Below are 21,101 nucleotides of genomic sequence, written 5' to 3' on the forward strand. Positions count from 1 at the left end.
GCATCCACAATAAAGAAGTTACAACTTATTTAGAACATAAAGGCCCAGATTTATTAATGCGTCTGTGATAAAAAAAAAAAATAATCTGTCTAAAAAGTTGTGAAAATAAATTTGGTCCATCTAGGGTTTCTTTTTTCCCCAACATGCTTGATAAGGGAGTGGGGCTTTGAGCGGAAGGGGGTAGGGCCTAAGATGTGTCGCAATTCTGGCGTAAAAGAATCTGGCTCAAACTAAGCCAACCAATAGTTTGTATAGAGTCAGAGAAAAGTGTCTATCCCTGCAGCACATTCCTCCTCCAGCCTGAGCCCCTTTGATGAACCTGGTGCTAGTCTAGATGGCCGGTCTAGCTTACACCATATATAGAATTAGTAAATCTGGGCCAAAGTGCCAGAAATATTAAGGTACATGGTGGGGGGAAAAGTGGGATTTTGGGTTAGACTCCAACCAAGAGCAACACCTACATCTGTGGTCTCCAAATTGTGGTTCCCCAGCTGTTGCAAGACTACATTTCCCATCATGTCCTGACAGGGGCATGTAGTCACAGAATGCTGGGATTTATAATTTTGCCACAGGTGGAGTTTGTAACTGCTCCCAGGTTGTTGTTTTTTTTTTTCTAGATTAAGGAGAACCTCTCACCTCTCCTGACATGTTTGTTTTAGTAATTACTTACATTTCCCATGTAATATGAATTCTGGAGCATCTATTCTTAGGACTGTGATGTGTAAATCCTTTTTTATTCCTGCTACAAGTTTTGAATGAATTAGTAGCAGTTTACAATAAAGATCCAGCTGGATGTTACCAAATGGGCGTGTGTCCCTGCACAGGCTGACATTATCTGGTAACATCCATCTTCCATCTGGAACTTAAATGCAAACTGCTAGCAATCCATTCATAACTTCTAGCAGGAATAATAAAGGAAGGGCACATCATGGAGTCATAAGAATAGATGCTCCAGAATTACATGGGGAATGCATGTAGTTACTGAAACAGACATGTCAGGAGAAGTGACAGCTCCTCTTTAATTGTCTTGCCTATTGTGTATGCTGTAAAGTACATTAGGTGATTACTGAATCCAAGCTGTGCATAGCTCTGTATAAATGACAGGGTATAATTCACGCTATTAGTTACACTGTGCACCAGAATCTCAGGAGCTTTGAAATAGACTCTGAAGCCCAAGCTCTTATCTTAGGGACTAAGCTTTTGCTACGTGTTGGCATGCAGCATCCTATTGTGCAATATGCTATCACCCGGACGTGTCAGCCCAATGCCCTTAACCCCTAAAACACGGAGCACGTGGAAAAGAAAATCTGGGGATACAGCCAAGGACAGGAAACCTTAAGATCACATTACCACAAAGGCAAAACCAAAAATAGCAGCAAGGCTCACATAGGGTTACATTCATACTCCCCATTACCATCACCATTATTATCATTAGCACAGCGGTGGGGGCCGCACAATATCCCAGCATGGAAGGCAAGCAGGAGGAAAACATTAACTAGGACATGGAGGAGAAATGCGGTCGATCACTTATCAGGTCACCATGTCCCAATGTCTCATGTCATGTCCCAGATAAAAGTGCAGGTCGGAATTCAGCAAGTTAAATGCTTATGAAAAAGGCAGCCTTTTTAGGCAATTCTCAGCAAACCTAAAGTGATATCCTTGCATTTGATTAATATCCATGCAAAGGGAAAAGAACACATCATAAAAGGTGAATATATACTGTATATTGTGTACACGAAATAAGGGATTTTTACTTCATATCATCATTCCTGCCCACAAATCCTAACTAAATTCGATGCATTATAAATATAGATTTTAGATTTGTGCACAGCCATCATGAAATTAGGTAAGGGATCGACTATGGGATCAAAACATCTCAAGACTGGAAAGTCTGTATAATATAAAAGCAATAAAAACCAAGAGCATCAGTGCAAAGTACAAGATGTTGGCTGGGTGGTGGAGGGGCATGGATAGGGACTGCCTGAAAAGGGGTGCAATCGTGAGTAATTACAGAACCATCATAATAAATAACGATAAATACAGTAGTCCAGTATACCTGCTGTAGTGGCTTCTGGCCGTGGCCAATTGTCTATGACCCTATATACTCAATTGTTCAGTCTGCTCTAACTTTCACGTCTAAGGAAAAGCCAGGCAGAGGGAGCGAGCAGCAGAATGAAGTTACCGTTAAGCAATCTTTGGAATCACAATCTCTGCTCAATGGACTTGGAAGAACAAGTATAATTTTTGCGACACAGTACACCATTGAGATGACTTGGCCGACAGCTTGGTCCAGAAACTCCAGACGTTGCATTTCTCACATGAGCATTTCCATCTGCAACCGATTTAGTGCTCCAATGCATCAAAAAAATAACAAAATAAAGCAACATTGCAAATAGTCTCGATTAAAAATCTCCCACAGCTCTTGTGCAGATCTATGGTTCCTCCGTGGTAACAGACTACAAACTGTCTGTAGTCTGATCTTGCAGTCATGTGTTACTCTCTCAGCCCATGGGTGGTAGAAGAGGAGACAGAGGAAGAAGACAGCAGAATCATTTAATGCGTGTGATTTGGTCTGTAACCACAAAGATACAATGCCAAAATCATGGAAGGTAGGATATTGTTTTAATCAAGACTACATGCAGAGTTGCTTACAGTTTTATTTTAATGCAGTGGAAGAATAAAACATGGGTTGCAAAAGGATACACATGCTTCAAGGAGGGAGGGGGCACCAAAAACCTGTGATGCAACGTCTGAAAAAAGCCTTCTATTGACCTTCAATGGGTTGCCACTAATGGAATTAATAATCATGACACAGTTTGGCCAGGTCATAGACAACGGAACGCATACACTCCTGATCCAGATATACGCCCCTTCATTATGCAACACAGGCAGCCAGCTACCAGATACAGGAGCCTCAGCTCCACTAAGCAGATATATGGCAGTGTCAACCAAAGCCTGCTGGTCAACAGAAAGCCCTTTCTAAAAGGTGCAGAAGCTAGAGACACAGCGCGATCCCTCCTGCACAGCTGGCTGATCCACATCAACGTCTAAGGTTTTCCCATAATTTCTAGCAGCGTTCCCTCATATACTAGATTTGTTTTTCATCTAAACAGACACATTCATGTTTTGATGAACAGTCATCATAAGAAACTTGAAGCAGGGGTGAGGTGGCATCACACTAAATACAATGTGGGATACAAGACTCAGGAAACTCCTCCGAGATGTGTTCCCCTTGTTTACTGGCAATCACAAATGTATAATTATCTTAATCGGACCTAATGAGGCATTTTCACTGGTAATTGACCAAATAAATTTTGCAATGGGACTGCTAGAAATCCTATTTTGCTCATGTATTCTAGAAGATGCCAACTTGAGGCCTGGCAGCTGTTAAGCAAAAGTCCCAGCATGGTTTTCTGGCCATTGGCCATCAAATCAGGCTAGAACCAGTAAGTTCACCAGATGCCCAGCCAGTTCTATTATAAGTATGGTCTCCTGTGCAAGGACCCCACACTGATAAGAATATTTTCCCTCATTGTATTTAGGAAGAACCACCACTGATGAAACTCACTGGAGTCTAGAAAAAAAAAAAAAAAAAGTTACTAGTTGTAACCACCAAACATTGGTGTGACAAGGTTCCTCAGAGCAGATTTAAAACCCTGCAGCCGCTAGTTGAAGAAGAGCTGTAGGCACCCCAACTTATTCCAAAGATGGAATTAACATATTTGAAAAGTAAGACAAATAAATCCCTAATATTCAAGCTTTAAATTACTAAGAAAAAAAAAATTATTATAAAAACTCGCTTCTCCCATGTATTGCTCCATTTCAGAGACAGGACACGTCTCAGATTCCGCACTGTCAAGGTTGGATGGACAAGTGCTCGGTGGCAGTGGAGTCTTCACGGATTTGTCCTAGAGTTTGTGATGAAACAAGATAACCGTTTGGAGCGATTGTGCCTTTTGCTCCGTACTCCTCTTCAGCTTCTAGATCTGGGGGTGCCTGTGTTGTCTCCTCAGCACCTATCCACTTGAGCACCAGCATAGACTTCTGTGGTGCCTGGCAGGGTCAGGCTGACATCAGCAAGGTTTGCAGGTGTCGGAGGTAGAGCAATGACGCAGAGTTGTACACTTGGTTGAGAAAAGCCCTCGTATGGAGGAAGTGCTTCTTCAATCTTTCTTCAAAACAGTAACGCTGAGAAAATAAAGTCAGAAACACCATTCCCAGTATCTCTGAGCCAATAGTCTCTTGCAGCTGGAGAAGACAACGCCTCAGTGCAGCCGCTCACTTTTAAAATTCATTCTAGAATATAAATCTGTATCCATAGTATACATATATATATGTATCTACATATAAATCTTCTCTATACATATATTGCACACTATCTCCTTCCGTCCATTCCCAGGACCTTCATTGGTATGGTTTGTCCTCCGATTCTGAGCTAATGTCTCGAGAAACAATTCCATTCTGAAGATTTATCAAGGAGTCCTTCATCTGGAGATGGAAATATATTTACATATCAGAGACTGAGAACACAAAAGGTATTAAAAAGAATGTGTCATCAAAATTATTTAGCAAACATTTTTTAGATTATTATTATTTTTTTACAGTTTTCCATGTTCCATTCTATATTTTTTTTAAATAATCCCCAAATCATGCACTTTTTACACAGGCCTTAAAGGGATTGTCCAATTTTTATTATTTTTTTTATTTATGACATTTCCTCAGGATAGGTTATCAATATCAGATCAGTGGATGTCCTACTCCCGACACCCCTGCTAATCAGCTGTTCGAAGACTCCACAGTTCTGGTACGAATGCTGCCTTCTCTTTTGTTTACCTGTTCGCTGTTGCACTGCAGTGGTGAGCAGGTGTAATTACAACTATACTGTCCTCTATCCTTTTCACTTGAACAGGAAAGAGCAGTCTCATTGAAGAGTAGTTGTAATTACGCCTGCTGACCGCTGCAGTTGCGCAGCCACATCGCCACAGATACAATGGACATGAGCTCATTGACTTCTATGGGAGAGTTTTTCTAGGCATGCTCTGACCTGTAACTCATCAGAACAAAAGACCGCCTTGGCAGTATATAGACAAATGTGAAAGTATAAATTGTACGTAAAGCTAGAACACCTTCCCATATAATAAAATGTAACTTTTAATAATATCTTAAAAACATATGCTCACATAAAGCTCAGACCCCATGGGTCAAGATACCAGATACAAATGGAAGACCTATTATTTCAGAACAATAGATTATTTATTCTGTGATTACTCACGGTTTGATGAATAAGGCCCATAAATTGCAGGGGACTCTCCGCAGAGACGGATGTAGTGAGGATGCTTGCTGATAAACACTTTATAAAGGTGAAGCATGGGGAGCACATAGAACTGATAAAAATACCTAGTTTTCCCTAGATCTCAGCCGAGGAACACCCCTTAGTGGTAGGGGTTCCCTGTCCTCATTCCTTGTCTGTATATCCCTATAGAGCCCTATTTCAGTGCTAAGACACAAGATAATATAAACCTCCTGAGTAATGCTGAATATATAATGGGTACACCACTAGATAATAAGACCAAACAAATCTTGGTAGATATGGAAATCCAAAACACAAATCCTGACGCAGCGTTTCCCCAGTCAATGAGCAATAAGACCGGTTTGTCAGGGGACCATATATACTTAGCTTCAGTTTCATGATGGAGACTGTCACTTTATGTCCCTCAATCAGGACCCTCTGGGAGACTTGAGCCAAAATGTAGGCTTTTAGGATGTCAGGTGTCTCACTCTTAGTTTCAAATTGGCGCCTTAAATCTAATTTCCTCCCATCTGGGTCAGCCCCCCCCCCCCCCCACCACCCACCCACAGTACAGCAGGATTCTCCTCCCCCTATCCTACCATTCATATATTGCCAGAATAAATTGTATACATCCCTCCAACGTTACATGATAAAATTGGTCCTACTTATTCTCCTCTTATAGCTTAACATGTTCATTTATCACAACATACCGCCGATAAGAGAAACGCCGCTGTGGAACGCATATGTGTTCCACAGACCAGAGGTTACGTCGCATATGCGCTCCACAGACCGAAAGTTACGTCGCATATGCGCTCCACAAACCAGATATTACATCACAGCTATTCGCTCCAGAGCCGGAAACTGCGTTCCATAGGCCGGAAGCGTCAATGCGTTCCACAGACAAGGGGATAGGGGGAGGAGAATCCTGCTGTACTGGGGGTGGGAGGGGGCTGACCCAGATGGGAGGAAATGAGATTTAAGGCGCCAATTTGAAACTAAGAGTGAGACACTTGACATCCTAAAAGCCTACATTTTGGCTCAAGTCTCCCAGAGGGTCCTGATTGAGGGACATAAAGTGAAAGTCTCCATCATGAAACTGAAGCTAAGTATATATGGTCCCCTGACAAACTGGTCTTAATACTCATTGACTGGGGAAACGCTGCGTCAGGATTTGTGTTTTGGATTTCCATATCTACCAAGATTTGTTTGGTCTTATTATCTAGTGGTGTACCCATTATATATTCAGCATTACTCAGGAGATTTATATTATCTTGTGTCTTAGCGCTAAAATAGGGCTCTAAAGGGATATACAGACAAGGAATGAGGACAGGGAACCCCTACCACTAAGGGGTGTTCCTCGGCTGAGATCTAGGGAGGGATGCATAGGGAAAACTAGTTATTGTTATCAGTTCTATGTGCTCCCCATGCTTTGCCTTTATAAAGTGTTTATCAACAAGCATCCTCACTACGTCCATCTCTGCGGAGAGTCCCCTGCAATTTATGGGCCTTATTCATCAAACCGTGAGTAATCCCAGAATAAATAATCTATTGTTCTGAAATAATAGGTATTCCATTTGTATCTGGTATCTTGACCCATGCGGTCTGAGCTTTATGTGAGCATATGTTTTTAAGATATTATTAAAAGTTACATTTTATTATATGGGAAGGTGTTCTAGCTTTACATGCTCTGACCTGTGCAGAGGTCAAGAGGGAGCAGATAAGCTACGATATCACCTATTGTGAATGTGGATCTTGTGTTATCTATGCACAGAGGTGTTATGTGTCATTGTCCTGCCTGTGATGATGTGATAGTTAATGAAAAGTTACCTGAACAGAATAGGAAGTCTCAACGTATTATTAGCTAATGGCTAATGGCCAGTGCAAAAAAAAAAAAATAATGCATGATTTTAAAAGTCTTTTTTTAAAATAGATGGTGGCATAAAAAAATAAACAAAACAAAAAAATAAAAATTCTATTTAACATAAAAACTTGATTTAAACAAAAGGTTTTCTAACGACACATTCCCATTGTGAATCAGAGCGGCACACAGTACAAGTGTGGGATCAAAGACAATGGTCTTCACTCCAAATTACAGGCACATTAAAGAAAACCACACACTGAACATAAAGTTACAAAATGTGTCATGGACCCTGTAATTCCCTTGCCTAACTTATTTAATCAATTTGAATCATTCTCATTTTTTCTCCGTTCATATGGAATGCTGAATTCTGAATTCTTTTTGATATCAGAAAGCAATGCTTTGTCGAATTTTGAAAGCAGCTCTGAATGTGAATGGAGAAAATGACATGAAAATTTGAAATCTGTTCCCAAACTAAGTAAAATTCTCCTCTGCTGGTGGTTCACCTCCCCTGTGGATGTACTTCTGAAATTCAACATGCCTCACACTTCATCTCTCCAACATCCATCGGAGGAGAATCAGAAGACTCCTATACACAAGGCCTTAAAGGGAATGTGTCATCAGAAAATGACCTTATGTTTAAATCATGTTTGTATGTTAAAGACTTTTTGCTGATGCTAATTTTAATTTTCCATGTCAATATCTATATATATAAAAAATGTAAATCCTGCAGTTTTTGCACTGGCCACTAAGCCTAATAATAGCTATTAGGTCATTTTCTGATGACACATTCCCTTTAAGGCCTTATGTGTATAGGGGCCTCCTGACTCACTGTAGTTATCTGATTATCATCATAAGCAGGAATAGAATGACAGCCATCACCTATACATACAGGTCCTTCTAAAAAAAATTAGCATATTGTGATAAAGTTCATTATTTTCTGTAATGTACTGATAAACATTAGACTTTCGACACATTCCCATTGTGAATCAGAGCGGCACACCGCTATTTTAGATTCATTACACACCAACTGAAGTAGTTCAAGCCTTTTATTGTTTTAATATTGATGATTTTGGCATACAGCTCATGAAAACCCAAAATTCCTATCTAAAAAAATTAGCATATCATGAAAAGGTTCTCCAAACGAGCTATTAACCTAATCATCTGAATCAACTAATTAACTCTAAACACCTGCAAAAGATTCCTGAGGCTTTTAAAAACTCCCAGCCTGGTTCATTACTCAAAACCGCAATCATGGGTAAGACTGCCGACCTGACTGCTGTCCAGAAGGCCATCATTGACACCCTCAAGCAAGAGGGTAAGACACAGAAAGAAATTTCTGAACGAATAGGCTGTTCCCAGAGTGCTGTATCAAGGCACCTCAGTGGGAAGTCTGTGGGAAGGAAAAAGTGTGGCAGAAAACGCTGCACAACTAGAAGAGGTGACCGGACCCTGAGGAAGATTGTGGAGAAGGACCGATTCCAGACCTTGGGGGACCTGCGGAAGCAGTGGACTGAGTCTGGAGTAGAAACATCCAGAGCCACCGTGTACAGGCGTGTGCAGGAAATGGGCTACAGGTGCCGCATTCCCCAGGTCAAGCCACTTTTGAACCAGAAACAGCGGCAGAAGCGCCTGACCTGGGCTACAGAGAAGCAGCACTGGACTTGCTCAGTGGTCCAAAGTACTTTTTTCGGATGAAAGCAAATTTTGCATGTCATTCGGAAATCAAGGTGCCAGTCTGGAGGAAGACTGGGGAGAGGGAAATGCCAAAATGCCTGAAGTCCAGTGTCAAGTACCCACAGTCAGTGATGGTCTGGGGTGCCATGTCAGGTGCTGGTGTTGGTCCACTGTGTTTTATCAAGGGCAGGGTCAATGCAGCTAGCTATCAGGAGATTTTGGAGCACTTCATGCTTCCATCTGCTGAAAAGCTTTATGGAGATGAAGATTTCATTTTTCAGCACGACCTGGCACCTGCTCACAGTGCCAAAACCACTGGTAAATGGTTTACGGACCATGGTATTACTGTGCTCAATTGGCCTGCCAACTCTCCTGACCTGAACCCCATAGAGAATCTGTGGGATATTGGGAAGAGAAAGTTGAGAGACGCAAGACCCAACACTCTGGATGAGCTTAAGGCCGCTATCGAAGCATCCTGGGCCTCCATAACGCCTCAGCAGTGCCACAGGCTGATTGCCTCCATGCCACGCCGCATTGAAGCAGTCATTTCTGCAAAAGGATTCCCGACCAAGTATTGAGTGCAGAACTGAACATAATTATTTGAAGGTTGACTTTTTTTGTATTAAAAACACTTTTCTTTTATTGGTCGGATGAAATATGCTAATTTTTTTAGATAGGAAATTTGGGTTTTCATGAGCTGTATGCCAAAATCATCAATATTAAAACAATAAAAGGCTTGAACTACTTCAGTTGGTGTGTAATGAATCTAAAATATATGAAAGTCTAATGTTTATCAGTACATTACAGAAAATAATGAACTTTATCACAATATGCTAATTTTTTTAGAAGGACCTGTAGATAACAGGATCTACAATTGACATTAGGTAATATCACAGCTCATCTACTCCCCTCGACCACTGAACATTATTGGAATGGGGTGCCTAGGGCCCAAAAGTAAAATTAATATTGGGGGGCCCATGTACAGCTACATGCAAATATTACCTGCTCATACAGTGGCAGGCAGCAGCAAGACATTCAAGACTATCGATTATGGGGTCCCTGCAGCAACTTCAAGAGGGCAGGATGACCTGCCTCTGTGCCTAGAAGCCTTCTCCATTACCCGTTGCATCAATATTAATAAACTGGGTGGTCTTTTAAATAATCTACCCAGTTTTATACACCGGTTGGATCAGATGGTGTAAGATGCCTATTCGTATGCAGTGCAGTCAGTCTACTGTGCCATGTGCCACTTGCTTAAGAGGTGGTAGACTAGAGGCCCACCAGGGGAGTCAACGGTTCACCTGTGGGCCAGTCTGAGTCTGCCTAGAAAACTCTTCCGCAGAAATCAATGAGATCCCCTCCTGTCTATAGCCCAGGGTGACTGCTATAAAACATCTCAGAGAAGATGGCAGCCCACAGAATCATGTTCACGAAGTAGAATAAAAAAAATCTGTAATCAGAAAATAAAAAATGATTAGAAAAAAAAGGATTTTTGCCATTTTCCGGTTTTGACTGCCAGAAATAATTTTCTGTGACAATCCCTTTAAGCTTCACCTATCAAATGATCAGAATTTCTCCATTTACAAAGTAAAATAATTTGGAAATGTTAGCATAGCTATCCCAGACAGTGATAAAGCGGAGTTTGAGAAAATGTCACTGAAGATGAGATAAGCGTGATCTTTGACCGTTCTTTTAAATAGGGCTGTCCAAATTACCTAAAAGGGGCCCCATTCCACTAAATGACTTAAAATAAAAAGCATCCTATACTTACCTCTTTCTTCCCCTCTGTACCATAGCTCTGGTCCTCCTCCCGCTGTTTGTATACATGGCTGCAGAGGTGACGTAGAGATAAAAGGCATGAGACTGAAGAGTGAACAGCCAGAGAAGGACCAGGGCTGTGGTACAGGGAACAGTGCAGGATAAATAGGTGAGAAAAGGATTTAAAAATAAAAGTAAAATTATATGGCATTTAGAGGGAAGGGGCCCATTTTAGGTAAATAGGACATCCCCTTTAACTGCAATGACAGCATCTGTCTGAACTCATCTATTCTCCATCTTGAATTTAATAAAGATCAGGAGATACAGGTTTATTTTGGGGCATTCATCACTAAAGGTTAAAGGGATTCTGGCATTTTATCTTTAGCCCAGTGGAAGGAAGGTAGTTTAATAAGTACTTACCCATCCCATACAGAAGGGACAGCAACATCAGCGGAGCAAAGGACAGGTAAGTACTTATTAACTGATCTTCCTTCCTCAGGGCTGAAGACAGAATGTTTAGATTTTTTTTAAAGTCAGGTGAGCTACTTTAAAGGGACACTGACAGGCCCAAAAAGCATATTTAGGGGTATATATGACAGTATAGGTCTTATAAAGGGTATTAGAATCATCTAAGTATCCCCCCTGTCCACCTTTACTGTATTTATGAGGTGGACAGGGGGGATACTTAGATGATTCTAATACCCTTTATAAGACCTATACTGTCATATATCCCCCTAAATATGCTTTTTGGGCCTGTCAGTGTCCCTTCAAGGGCAATACTACCATGGCTTGTGGAGGTCAGCATTATTATACCTGATCCAGCAGCATCACTGAAGACCTTATGATTTGCCTCCACTTCTGAAGTTCAGAGTCATGGTGTTTCTGTTGAGTCTCTAATAGCTGGGTCCATTCGGCTTGCGACTGTGGGACTGAGCTAGTTAGAAGAAATTAGGGTTAAAAACAGGAACACTGTGAGATGCTCTTATTTTCCGATTTGCCCCCAATATGATCTGTCCAGTACCTTTCATGTATTCGGAGGCCCTGCCACGTAGTAAGTGCTTGTGTACTGTACTCCAACATCCACAGCTTGTAAAACAGCATCATATTCAGCATGACCAACAGCACCAGACTGCAGAAAGACAGTTCCAGAAAAACCAGTGAGCGGGGAATGGTGTCCAGACTTTACAGCTTGTCATGGTAATACAATCAGCTGGGTCCTGACCAGTACCTGCCCTGTACCTTCTGCTTCATACTGTATATAAGGCAAGTATAAAGAAAGGCACTATAGAATGAATAATAAATGAATACAGAAACCTCACTTTCTAAAAAATGATAGGCTATGTTGGATTTAACCCTTCTTCTCCTTTGCCCAAACTCCATTTGTACGAACTTTGGTGACTTTAGATCACATTTCTTCAGTGTGTTCACCACAATAATTTCCTGGTATGGGTTGTAATTGGAAATGTGGACATAAGGGGGTAGATCACACTATTATTGAAATTATATTCAATATTTTGGGGGGAAATCTTTGACTAGCAAACATTCATCCATGAGCTTCTGAGGCATTCTCTCAAAATTTGGTGCAACATCTTGATTTTTGAGCGAGACATGGGCAGCGCGGTGGATATCACTGGTGCCTTGCAGCGCTGGGGTCCAAGGTTTGAATCTGACCAAGGACAACATCTGCATGGCATTTGTATGTTCTCTGCACGTTTATCTGGGTTTCCTCTGGGTATTTCAATTGTTGGACCCTTTGGGGACAGCGTGAGGATAATTTCTGTAAAGTGCTGTGCTATATGTCATCAATATATCAGTGAGTAAAACAGCATAATTTCCAAATGAATGATACCTTTTTATCTGCAAGTAGCCCCGGGTATTTGACAATGTCTATCTCATAGCTGTCAACAGTCCTGAATTTGATAGAATTGTCCCCAGTTTTCAGAGACAATCCCAGCAAATTCGGGTTTTCCTGGCCCAAAAATGTACAAGGCTTATGTAAACCTGCCTAGCCGTGGGTGCTCCAGGTCAAGTTAGGGGCATGTCAAGGGAGGGGCATAAAGCGAGTCTGCCACCAGGAAATATACTGTTAAACATGGCACAATGCCTTCTAGGACTAGATCAGCTGAATGTTATGATACTTCACGGCTGCATCATTCTGGAGAAAAAGTAATTCTAATCCTAAAGCAAATCAGCAGTTAAATGTAGAGGGTGGACCCAAGACGCTCTGCGCCTTCGGTCCTCCTGCTTCTTTTACAAAGCCCCTCACTTTCCTACTTATGAGTGTCCAGGATCAACAGGGCCAGCTGCAACGTGTGGGCAAATGTGTCCTCTCTCCTGTAAATTATATTATTCATGCTTATTGTACTAGTTTTATGCATGTGTACAGCACCATGCAATAGATGGTGCCATAATAATAAATGTGCTGCAGGACACCTTACAGAATCTGTATGTCTTGATGCCCAACCATATCCCATCTTATATCCAGGCTAGAGGCAGCCAAATTGGGTACTTAAACCTACCTTCAATTGTACAGTTTTTCCCAATAAACATATCCTTTCGCTCTACTATTGTAACCACTCACATATCATTACTAGTGTTGAGAGAATTGAAGTTAAACTAATTGACTTTATCCGAATTTCAGGAATAATTTGATTCGCTGCAAAGCCAAATTTCCTCGCGCTTCATGGTAACGAATCAATTTTCCCTGAAATGGCGGTAAATAAAAAATAAATAAATAAATAAAACACACATACTCACCTTATACATTTGCTTGCGAAGAGGCCATCATGATTGAAGATACAGCACAAAATGGTGCGTTGGCCGGGCACATTGACGTCATCTGTGAGGACGTCACCGCTCCCGTTCAGTGTGATGACACCGTGTGACATTTCACACGGTGTCTTCAATCAAGACGGCCACCTCGGCCACTATGCGAGCAAATGGAGAGGAGTATTTTTTTTTACACTGATTAACCCCTGAAAGGCCTAAATGGTAGCCTCAGATATTACGAATCGAATTTCTTTGGGAAATTCAGCAAAGCAGCCGAATCAAATTTTTCATATCTTCGCTCATCTCTAATCATGACATTTACAAAAAGAAAGCCTCATTCAATTCTAACAGCTCCTTGGTGCATTATTATTATTTTTATGTCAGTGAGTGTACAGTATATCCACACACAAGGTATGTACCTATACACACACAGTACATTTCCGACTAGTTACATACACGCAGCTGATGACCAGCAGGAGTTTGGAGATGCTCTGCAGATGACTCTGTTTTTCCTCAGGAACATGTCGCGTCTGAGTGGAACCTAGAAGAAATGGAGCCAAACATAACAAGACTGGAACTTAGGAAGTTTACTATTCTGCTTCTATGATTTGTAACAAGAGTAATGCCTCAAACCAAAAGAATATGAATAATGTGCAATGATGGCTGTCTGGCTGATGTCCCCAGTGATGTCGCCCTCTCTCCTAGGTCAGTGCACTCTAGCATACTCGTTTCCTCCCCCTCTCATACAGAGAGGACGTTGGAAAAATGCAGTTCACAAGTCTAATGCATCTCAAATGAATACCGCTGACCTATTCTGACCCCAGAAGCCTCCAAAGGGCCCAGAACAAGCTTAAAAATGCATGACTGCTGCATCAGACTCCACACAGAGCTTGTCTGTAGTCTGTAACCGTGGAGCTGCACCAAGTATTGCACAGGGGCTGTATCCACCGACCACGACTGTTCAAATTCAAATTACTTCCTTAGAACTTTAGATTCACTGAAAATATTTAAAAAAATTATGCAGAGCTGCACCTGGCAACAATAATCAGTAACGCAAACAGCTTGCTCATATGCATCAATTAGAGAGTCAGATCCACAATGCACTGTGGTTAGCAGCGGCAGTATATTTCCACTGATTCCTTGACTTAGTTGAGTTGTTATTCAGCAGATGACTAAGCTGATTGATTCAAGTGTAATATGGCTGCATCTATAACCCAGTCAAGTCATAGTCTGACAAACAAGGCTTCCCAGCCCGACGCAGGACACATTAAATAATAAGAGGTAATAGTTTCAACAGAATGAATTTGGCAACTATTAGATTTCCTGCAAATTCCTATGTTCTCAGGCCATGTACAAAGTCTGACCTAAACACACACAGACTGTACAATATGCTGATAATGTACTGACAATCCAGCATACCCAAAAACGCTGGATTACAAAACCATTGGAAAAGTGTGTATGGATAGGAGGCTCTGTGAATAGTTCCCCCTGCCTGATATTCCCAGTGGCAGAGGTGAATTAGATGGCAGATACGTATTTCGCTGCACATGACAACACTAGAAAACACAGATCCTGAGACATTCCCAAAGCGGTTTTCTAGTTTTTAGATCTAAAATGATTAATCCCTGTGAAATAAAAAGTTCTGAAACTTCCAAATATACTTTGCGTTTTAAGTAATCACCACTATCAAAATTCTCTATTACATTCAGGGGTTGGAGATGTGTCCTACGTGGTACAAAAGCTCTTTTGTAACAGGCCCTGAACTTGGGTCACCTGGACATGATCAGGGCAGGTCTTTAGCCTCTGGATGTAGTTAAGAATGCTTATATTCACTGGGAGCAAACAGAGATCTGGAAATTGATGACCTATAGAAATGTTACAGGCAATGTGTCAAATTTAGGCACTGCTGAAGAACACCTAGGCATTCTACAGAACACCTAAAACTTGAAAGCAAAGTATAAAATAACCTTTAAAAGGTCATGGACATTTTTTTTATCATTGCATTTTGCTCATTTTGGACTAAAAATCATTTTTTTCGATTGGTCCTTATTAAAAGTTTTCAACTATTTTCTTCTACAGCCTTCATCCTCAGTGTATCTGCAGACTATTTATTTTCCCTTTTCACAGTGGTCCCATCAAGGAGCTGCTCTGATGGCTCACTCTGTAGCCTTATCGCTGACCTCCTGATAAGTCATAAACTCAACCCTCATTTGAGCCGTTTTTATCATAATTTATCTCTAATGAGTGTTTAGGAGCTGTCAGAAGTTCAGAGATAAAGGCTACACAGAGAGCTGTCAGAGCAGCTGCCCGACGGATTCACTGTAAATCAGAAAGAAATAGTCTACATATACACTGAAAATGAAAGCTATTGGACAAAAGATGTTGAACATTTTTAAAGAAAATGACTTTTAGCCCAAAATGAGTAAAGCAATGCAATGATAAAAAATAGCCTTTAAATATTTTCTAGATACTCAATAGAATAAAGAGTTTGTCTTAGGCAATGTGTGATACGACCTACCTGCAGTGCTACACTTAAAGGCATGTATATAATAAACGACCTGTACACATTTGCTAATATACCTGTATAAAAGGCTAATCTGATGCAGTGTTACCTTTCAGATACCATACATGTTCTTAGTTCGGTTGTCTATTGTATTTTTACTTTTTTGGTTCTCACAGGTTTCAATTTATTTTTAAAACCCATCCCCCTTCCCAATTGTTTAAAAATGGCAAACAAGTCAATAGACTACTTAGAGCTGACATAAAATCCCTAGGTAAAGTATGTGTGTACTAGCTTTTCTGTCTCAGGGACTCTCAGAAAATGTGCTAAATTTACTGTTCAGCGCATGCACAGAAGAGGATCCATCCATGAACAGCGCAGAAAGTAGTAACTCTGGTCACAGATGGGGACCAGGGGGCCTTTTGCAGAACAACATGGCTAACCCATGATGTAACGTACACATCCAAAACATTTTATGGGCTATTCCCAACCATTGAACAACCTCTTCAAAGTATATGGGTGTCCACAAATTATACACATTATTTAACTTCTTCTTACCTGCTACATGTCGTACTCGATGTTGCCTCTCTTCATCTGTAGGAGTGGTAACTGGGCTAAGCACGTCTTGCAGGTGAGGGATTCTCAAGTGAGTATGAGGACGCTTCCTGCGACGCGTAGATGTGATCTTGGTGCTCTTTTCTTTGGGGGACTGCCGATGTAGGTCAGACAGGTAAGCAGTCTCTGCTTTGGTCAGTTCATTCTCTGAAACATAAAATTGTACCAAGGGTCAGTACAACGCTACACAAATGTTCACTACTTTTCAGAGATTTCTTAGAAAAGCCAACAGCATACAAGTGGCCTATTACATGTACTGCAGTAATCCAGTGTCGTGAAAAAAATGAAAAACAGGTTCTGCGTCCTGACCCACACATTGTATGCCGCTGTCATGTACGTCTAGATGAATTATTATAACATGAATGCAAATTGTATGCTTCAGTTAATAAAAAAGGACATCATTAGTACAAAAGGTTAATGTTCAACAGCAACTGCAATCTGGCAAGAGCTGTACTTGTTGAAAATTGGCGGAAATCCTTCACTTGCTGGTTTATGTCAGAATCTGACAGCCCCAGAGGCCAGACAGGGACTGGATGTTCATTCTGCACAGAAGACCCCATATCATCCCAAAGGTGCACTGTATGTATACTGCTACAGAAGGATAGCAAGTTGTTAAGAACTTTTTTTTGAAGTTAGAAATACATTACATAGATGTGTAGACCTACCCAGTGAAAATGGCGGAGGAGCTTGAAAGCAGAAGAAAGATGCAGGAAGAAAACTGGGGTGATGAAAGGGAAGCTTCTCTAAGGAGTGGAAACGGCAGAATTTCAGGAGTTCTATTGATGACATAGCCATAGGATAGGGTCATTAATGTTAGAACGGTGGGGGTCCAATCGTCACCCCCACCGATAAGCTCTTTGCAGGGGCTGTGTTGCTAGACCTACAAAGTTCCATCCACTCTTCAGTGCCGGTGCCTGGTTACTGCCGTGCTGCTCGTATGGATAGTAGCAGCGCTGCAGTAAGCAGGAATGGCCACTACACCGTGGACAGAGCTGTGTAGATTCGGTGTTCAGTTCTGGCGTCAAAGACGGGTTGCGGGAAGTCAGACTCCTGCTGATCTGATATTGAGAGAACTGGAGAGAATCTCTATTAAAGGGGATTTCTAGTTGCATGTACAATAAATAATGCTTAATCCGTGCATAACTGTAAGCTCTGCAAGGCACGTTTTCAGCCTCTGAACGCAACTCAACAATGAATGGTACCAGTCATTGAATGCAAGTCCCGGTTTGCACTAAAATGTGGAGCTTTTGCCTATTTCCGACACCCTCTTATTTGCTTGATGCATGGGCAGTGCGCGGTGGGCCACGGAGGACTCATTTAACAATATGCACACTACAATACTGGCGCATGTTACACCTGAAATCTACTCCTGGCTGAAGTAAACCTTCGCTCTGGTGCTCGGGTGGCCCAAAATGCACCAGTCTTACTAAATTGTCCCAAAGGTTTATTAGAAAGTTGTCTCTTTCCAGAATAAATGACTGTCTTGTGGACTCATTACTGTGCTCTTCAGTCTTTCATCCATATTATCAGCACCACTCCGCTTTTCAGATGAAACTACAGTATATGTGATGCACAGAACACAGCAGAGCTGATACTAAATGCAATATAAATTGTAAAAGTAAACAACTGTACTGAAACAGGGGAGGTGGATTGTTACTCAAAAGGTACTTTTCACTGAGAACATCTTAGAGCTTTAAGAGGAGGTGATCTGGTGATAGACAGAAAATCATACTAACCTAAATGGTGAAAATATTCATCAAGACCACTCCAGAAGTTTTTCTCAATAAACGTCTTGACAAGGCCCCACGGCTGTTTTCGGTAACGAAGCTCTGTTGAAATCCTATGAATCCAAAAATAAACTGTTGATTGATGGAAAAACCTTCATATGACTGATTTGCTCAGAAGCACGCACAGATCTCCTCGTAGGCTGTACCTTAACCGGCTCTTGTTCCGGGCCACTCGGGTCAGTGTATATCGGTTGATGGTGTAGAAGTAATCATGATAAGGGATATCGTGTGTCAGTACTTCTGCATCAATCACATAACATTCGCTTTCCTGACTAGCTTTGTATAATGTCTGAAATAAAGAGAAGGTGAAGACCACTTAAGTACAGAATCCACATATTTGGTGAACTAGTGTGTGCTCAATCCCAGGCAAGCTGTCTTGAGGAATCCCTCACCTGCGTTTCTGTTACAGTTGCCGATTTTGGCGCCAGAGGATTTGTCAGGGCAATGGTGTATAAGATAACCCGTGTCTGATTTCCATTTTCTTCTTTTTTCCATGGATGAAATATAACTTCTGTTCATAAAAAATAAAACAATTTCAGACTTATCCTTTTTATTATAAATGTATTATATAATCCAAGGCCTAAACAAGATTAAAGTTACAAAGTAGTTCACGTTTCTCAAATCCAGTCCTCAAGTATGTCACCCCAACATGTCATGTTCTGGGGACATCCCAAAGAGAACATCTGTGGCTTCTGCAATTCTAAGGAAGTGCTAAAATTATGGGCTGTTGGGAGAGCTGGAATGGAGAAGCTCTGATATAAATGATCTTATAAAAAAAACAACACGTTTTCAAGAATCCTCATTCACAGAGACCTTTCTGAATCCTCACCTGTAAACCTCCTTTGCTCCATGAAATCCCTCTGGAACTGAGATTCTGTGAAAAGGAGACTGAACAGCTTGTCCACACTAAAGTTGAAGACCTCGTTGATATACTGCCGGCCATTTAGGTCCTCGTAAAATGCTTGCACTTCACCTGCAGGATAAATTGTTTCTTAATGTTTGCAAACTTAAAATAATTCAATATATAACAAATATACCGTGGCACACCCAAATCCAAAGTATGGTCAAGGTGCTCTGCTTTTTGATGATTCACCCAATCATCTGGTTATCAAGACAGTGTATAGATTTAAAAACAGGCACTCACATCTAACAGTTTAAAATAATTTGAATTTATTAAGAAAAAATATACAATAAAAATTTAACTTCAAAGTTAAAATAATCGCAGAATATTTAGTATTGTCGAATATTACAATTATTATAATCACCGAATATTGTAGGGGTAAAATTTTTATTGTATATTTTTTCTTAATAAATTCAAATTATTTTAAACTGTTAGATGGTGAGTGCCTGTTTTTAAATCTATACACTGTTAAAATAATTCAAACCATAAGGCCTCTTTCACACTGGCGTCATGGTTTTGGGCCGGATAAGATGCGGGTGTGTTGCGGGAAAATGCACGATTTTTCAGCACGAGTGCAAAACATTTTCATGCGTTTTGCACACGCGTGAGAAAAATCTGCATGTTTGGTACCCGAACTTCTTCACAGAAGTTCGGGTTTGGGATAGGTGTTGTGTAGATTGTATTATTTTCCCTTATAACATGGTTATAAGGGAAAATAATAGTATTCTTAATACAGAATGCTTAGTAAAATAGGGCTGGAGGGGTTACATTTTTATTTTTTATTTAACTCCCCTTTATCCACTTGTTCGCACAGCCCGACTTCTCTTCTTTCTTCTTTCTTCAGGACCTGGGTAAAGGACCTTTGATGACATCACTGCGCTCATCATATGGCCCATCACATGATACATCACCATGGTGATGGATCATGTGACGGACCATGTGATGAGCGCAGTGACATCACCACAGGTCCTTTTCCTACTGCACAGCAAAGTTAAAGACAGAAGAGAAGCCGGGCTGCACGAACAAGTGGATTAAGGCGAGTTAAATTATTATTATTTTTTTAACCCCTCCAGCCTTATTTTACTACGCATTCTGTATTAAGAATGCTATTATTTTACCTTGAAACCATGTTATAAGGGAAAATAATAATGATCGGGTCCCCATCCCAATCGTCTCGCAACCGTGAGTGAAAATCGCGCATCCGCACTTGTTTGCGGATGCTTGCGATTTTCACGCAGCCTCATTCACTTCTATGGGTCCTGCGTTGCGTGAAAAATGCACAAAATAGAGCATCCTGCGATTTTCACGCAACGCACAAGTGATGCGTGAAAATCACCGCTCATGTGCACAACCCCATAGAAATGAATGGGTCCGGATTCAGTGCGGGTGCACCTCACGCATTGCACCCGGGCGGAAATCTCGCCCGTGTGGTCAGGGGAGGCAGAGTTCATGCAACTTCATAATACAGGTCCAAGCCACCTTCGTCTGAAGATTGTTGAAGTGTCATTCATATAAAATGTGTAATTTTAGGTATACTTTCACATTGCAAATTCCCTAATCTAAATTGAGTAATATTCACCTTCATCATGTGTTTCAGAGGAGTCACTGAGCTCGGTGGGCAAGTCTTCGTTATCATTAAAGTCCAAGGATGGAGAGGTGACAGGCAGGAGAAGCTCCACCTTCTGCTCCTCAAGGTTTGCAAAAAGCATCTCCCTCTCTAATGAGCTGTCAAGGTCATCAAGTAGGCCCACATCAAACTATTGAGAAAAAGTTTTAGGCATTTACAACTCAGGCCACAGAGGTGGGAATGTAACTCAAAACCGATCTATCAAATGCCAAGGTGCCAAATTGACTTACATTTTGTACATGGGTTGTAAAAGGTATAATATGGATGAAAAAACACAAAGGTGTTCAGCCCATTATCTTCGATACTCACAAGGCACATA

General features: G+C 41.1%; 1 protein-coding gene across 7 annotated transcripts in view; it reads right to left on the reverse strand.

Moving 5' to 3' along the window:
• Positions 1 to 708: 708 nt before the first annotated feature.
• Positions 709 to 21,101, reverse strand: part of GRAMD1B (GRAM domain containing 1B) — a 291,387-nt gene continuing 270,994 nt past the window's right edge. For all 7 annotated transcript variants that reach the window (XM_044282018.1, XM_044282020.1, XM_044282019.1 and 4 more), the window contains 10 exons: positions 20,735 to 20,912; positions 19,084 to 19,227; positions 18,647 to 18,765; positions 18,401 to 18,543; positions 18,204 to 18,307; positions 16,411 to 16,614; positions 13,809 to 13,893; positions 11,605 to 11,712; positions 11,397 to 11,517; positions 709 to 4,488 (listed from right to left, as the gene is read on the reverse strand). In XM_044282018.1, the coding sequence (XP_044137953.1) occupies positions 4,405 to 4,488; positions 11,397 to 11,517; positions 11,605 to 11,712; positions 13,809 to 13,893; positions 16,411 to 16,614; positions 18,204 to 18,307; positions 18,401 to 18,543; positions 18,647 to 18,765; positions 19,084 to 19,227; positions 20,735 to 20,912 (1,290 nt within the window). In that variant the 3' untranslated portion in view covers positions 709 to 4,404. The remainder of the gene's footprint in view (positions 4,489 to 11,396; positions 11,518 to 11,604; positions 11,713 to 13,808; positions 13,894 to 16,410; positions 16,615 to 18,203; positions 18,308 to 18,400; positions 18,544 to 18,646; positions 18,766 to 19,083; positions 19,228 to 20,734; positions 20,913 to 21,101) is intronic.

This window comes from Bufo gargarizans, chromosome 2, assembly GCF_014858855.1.
Source record: "Bufo gargarizans isolate SCDJY-AF-19 chromosome 2, ASM1485885v1, whole genome shotgun sequence".
Classification (NCBI taxonomy): Eukaryota; Metazoa; Chordata; class Amphibia; order Anura; family Bufonidae; genus Bufo; species Bufo gargarizans.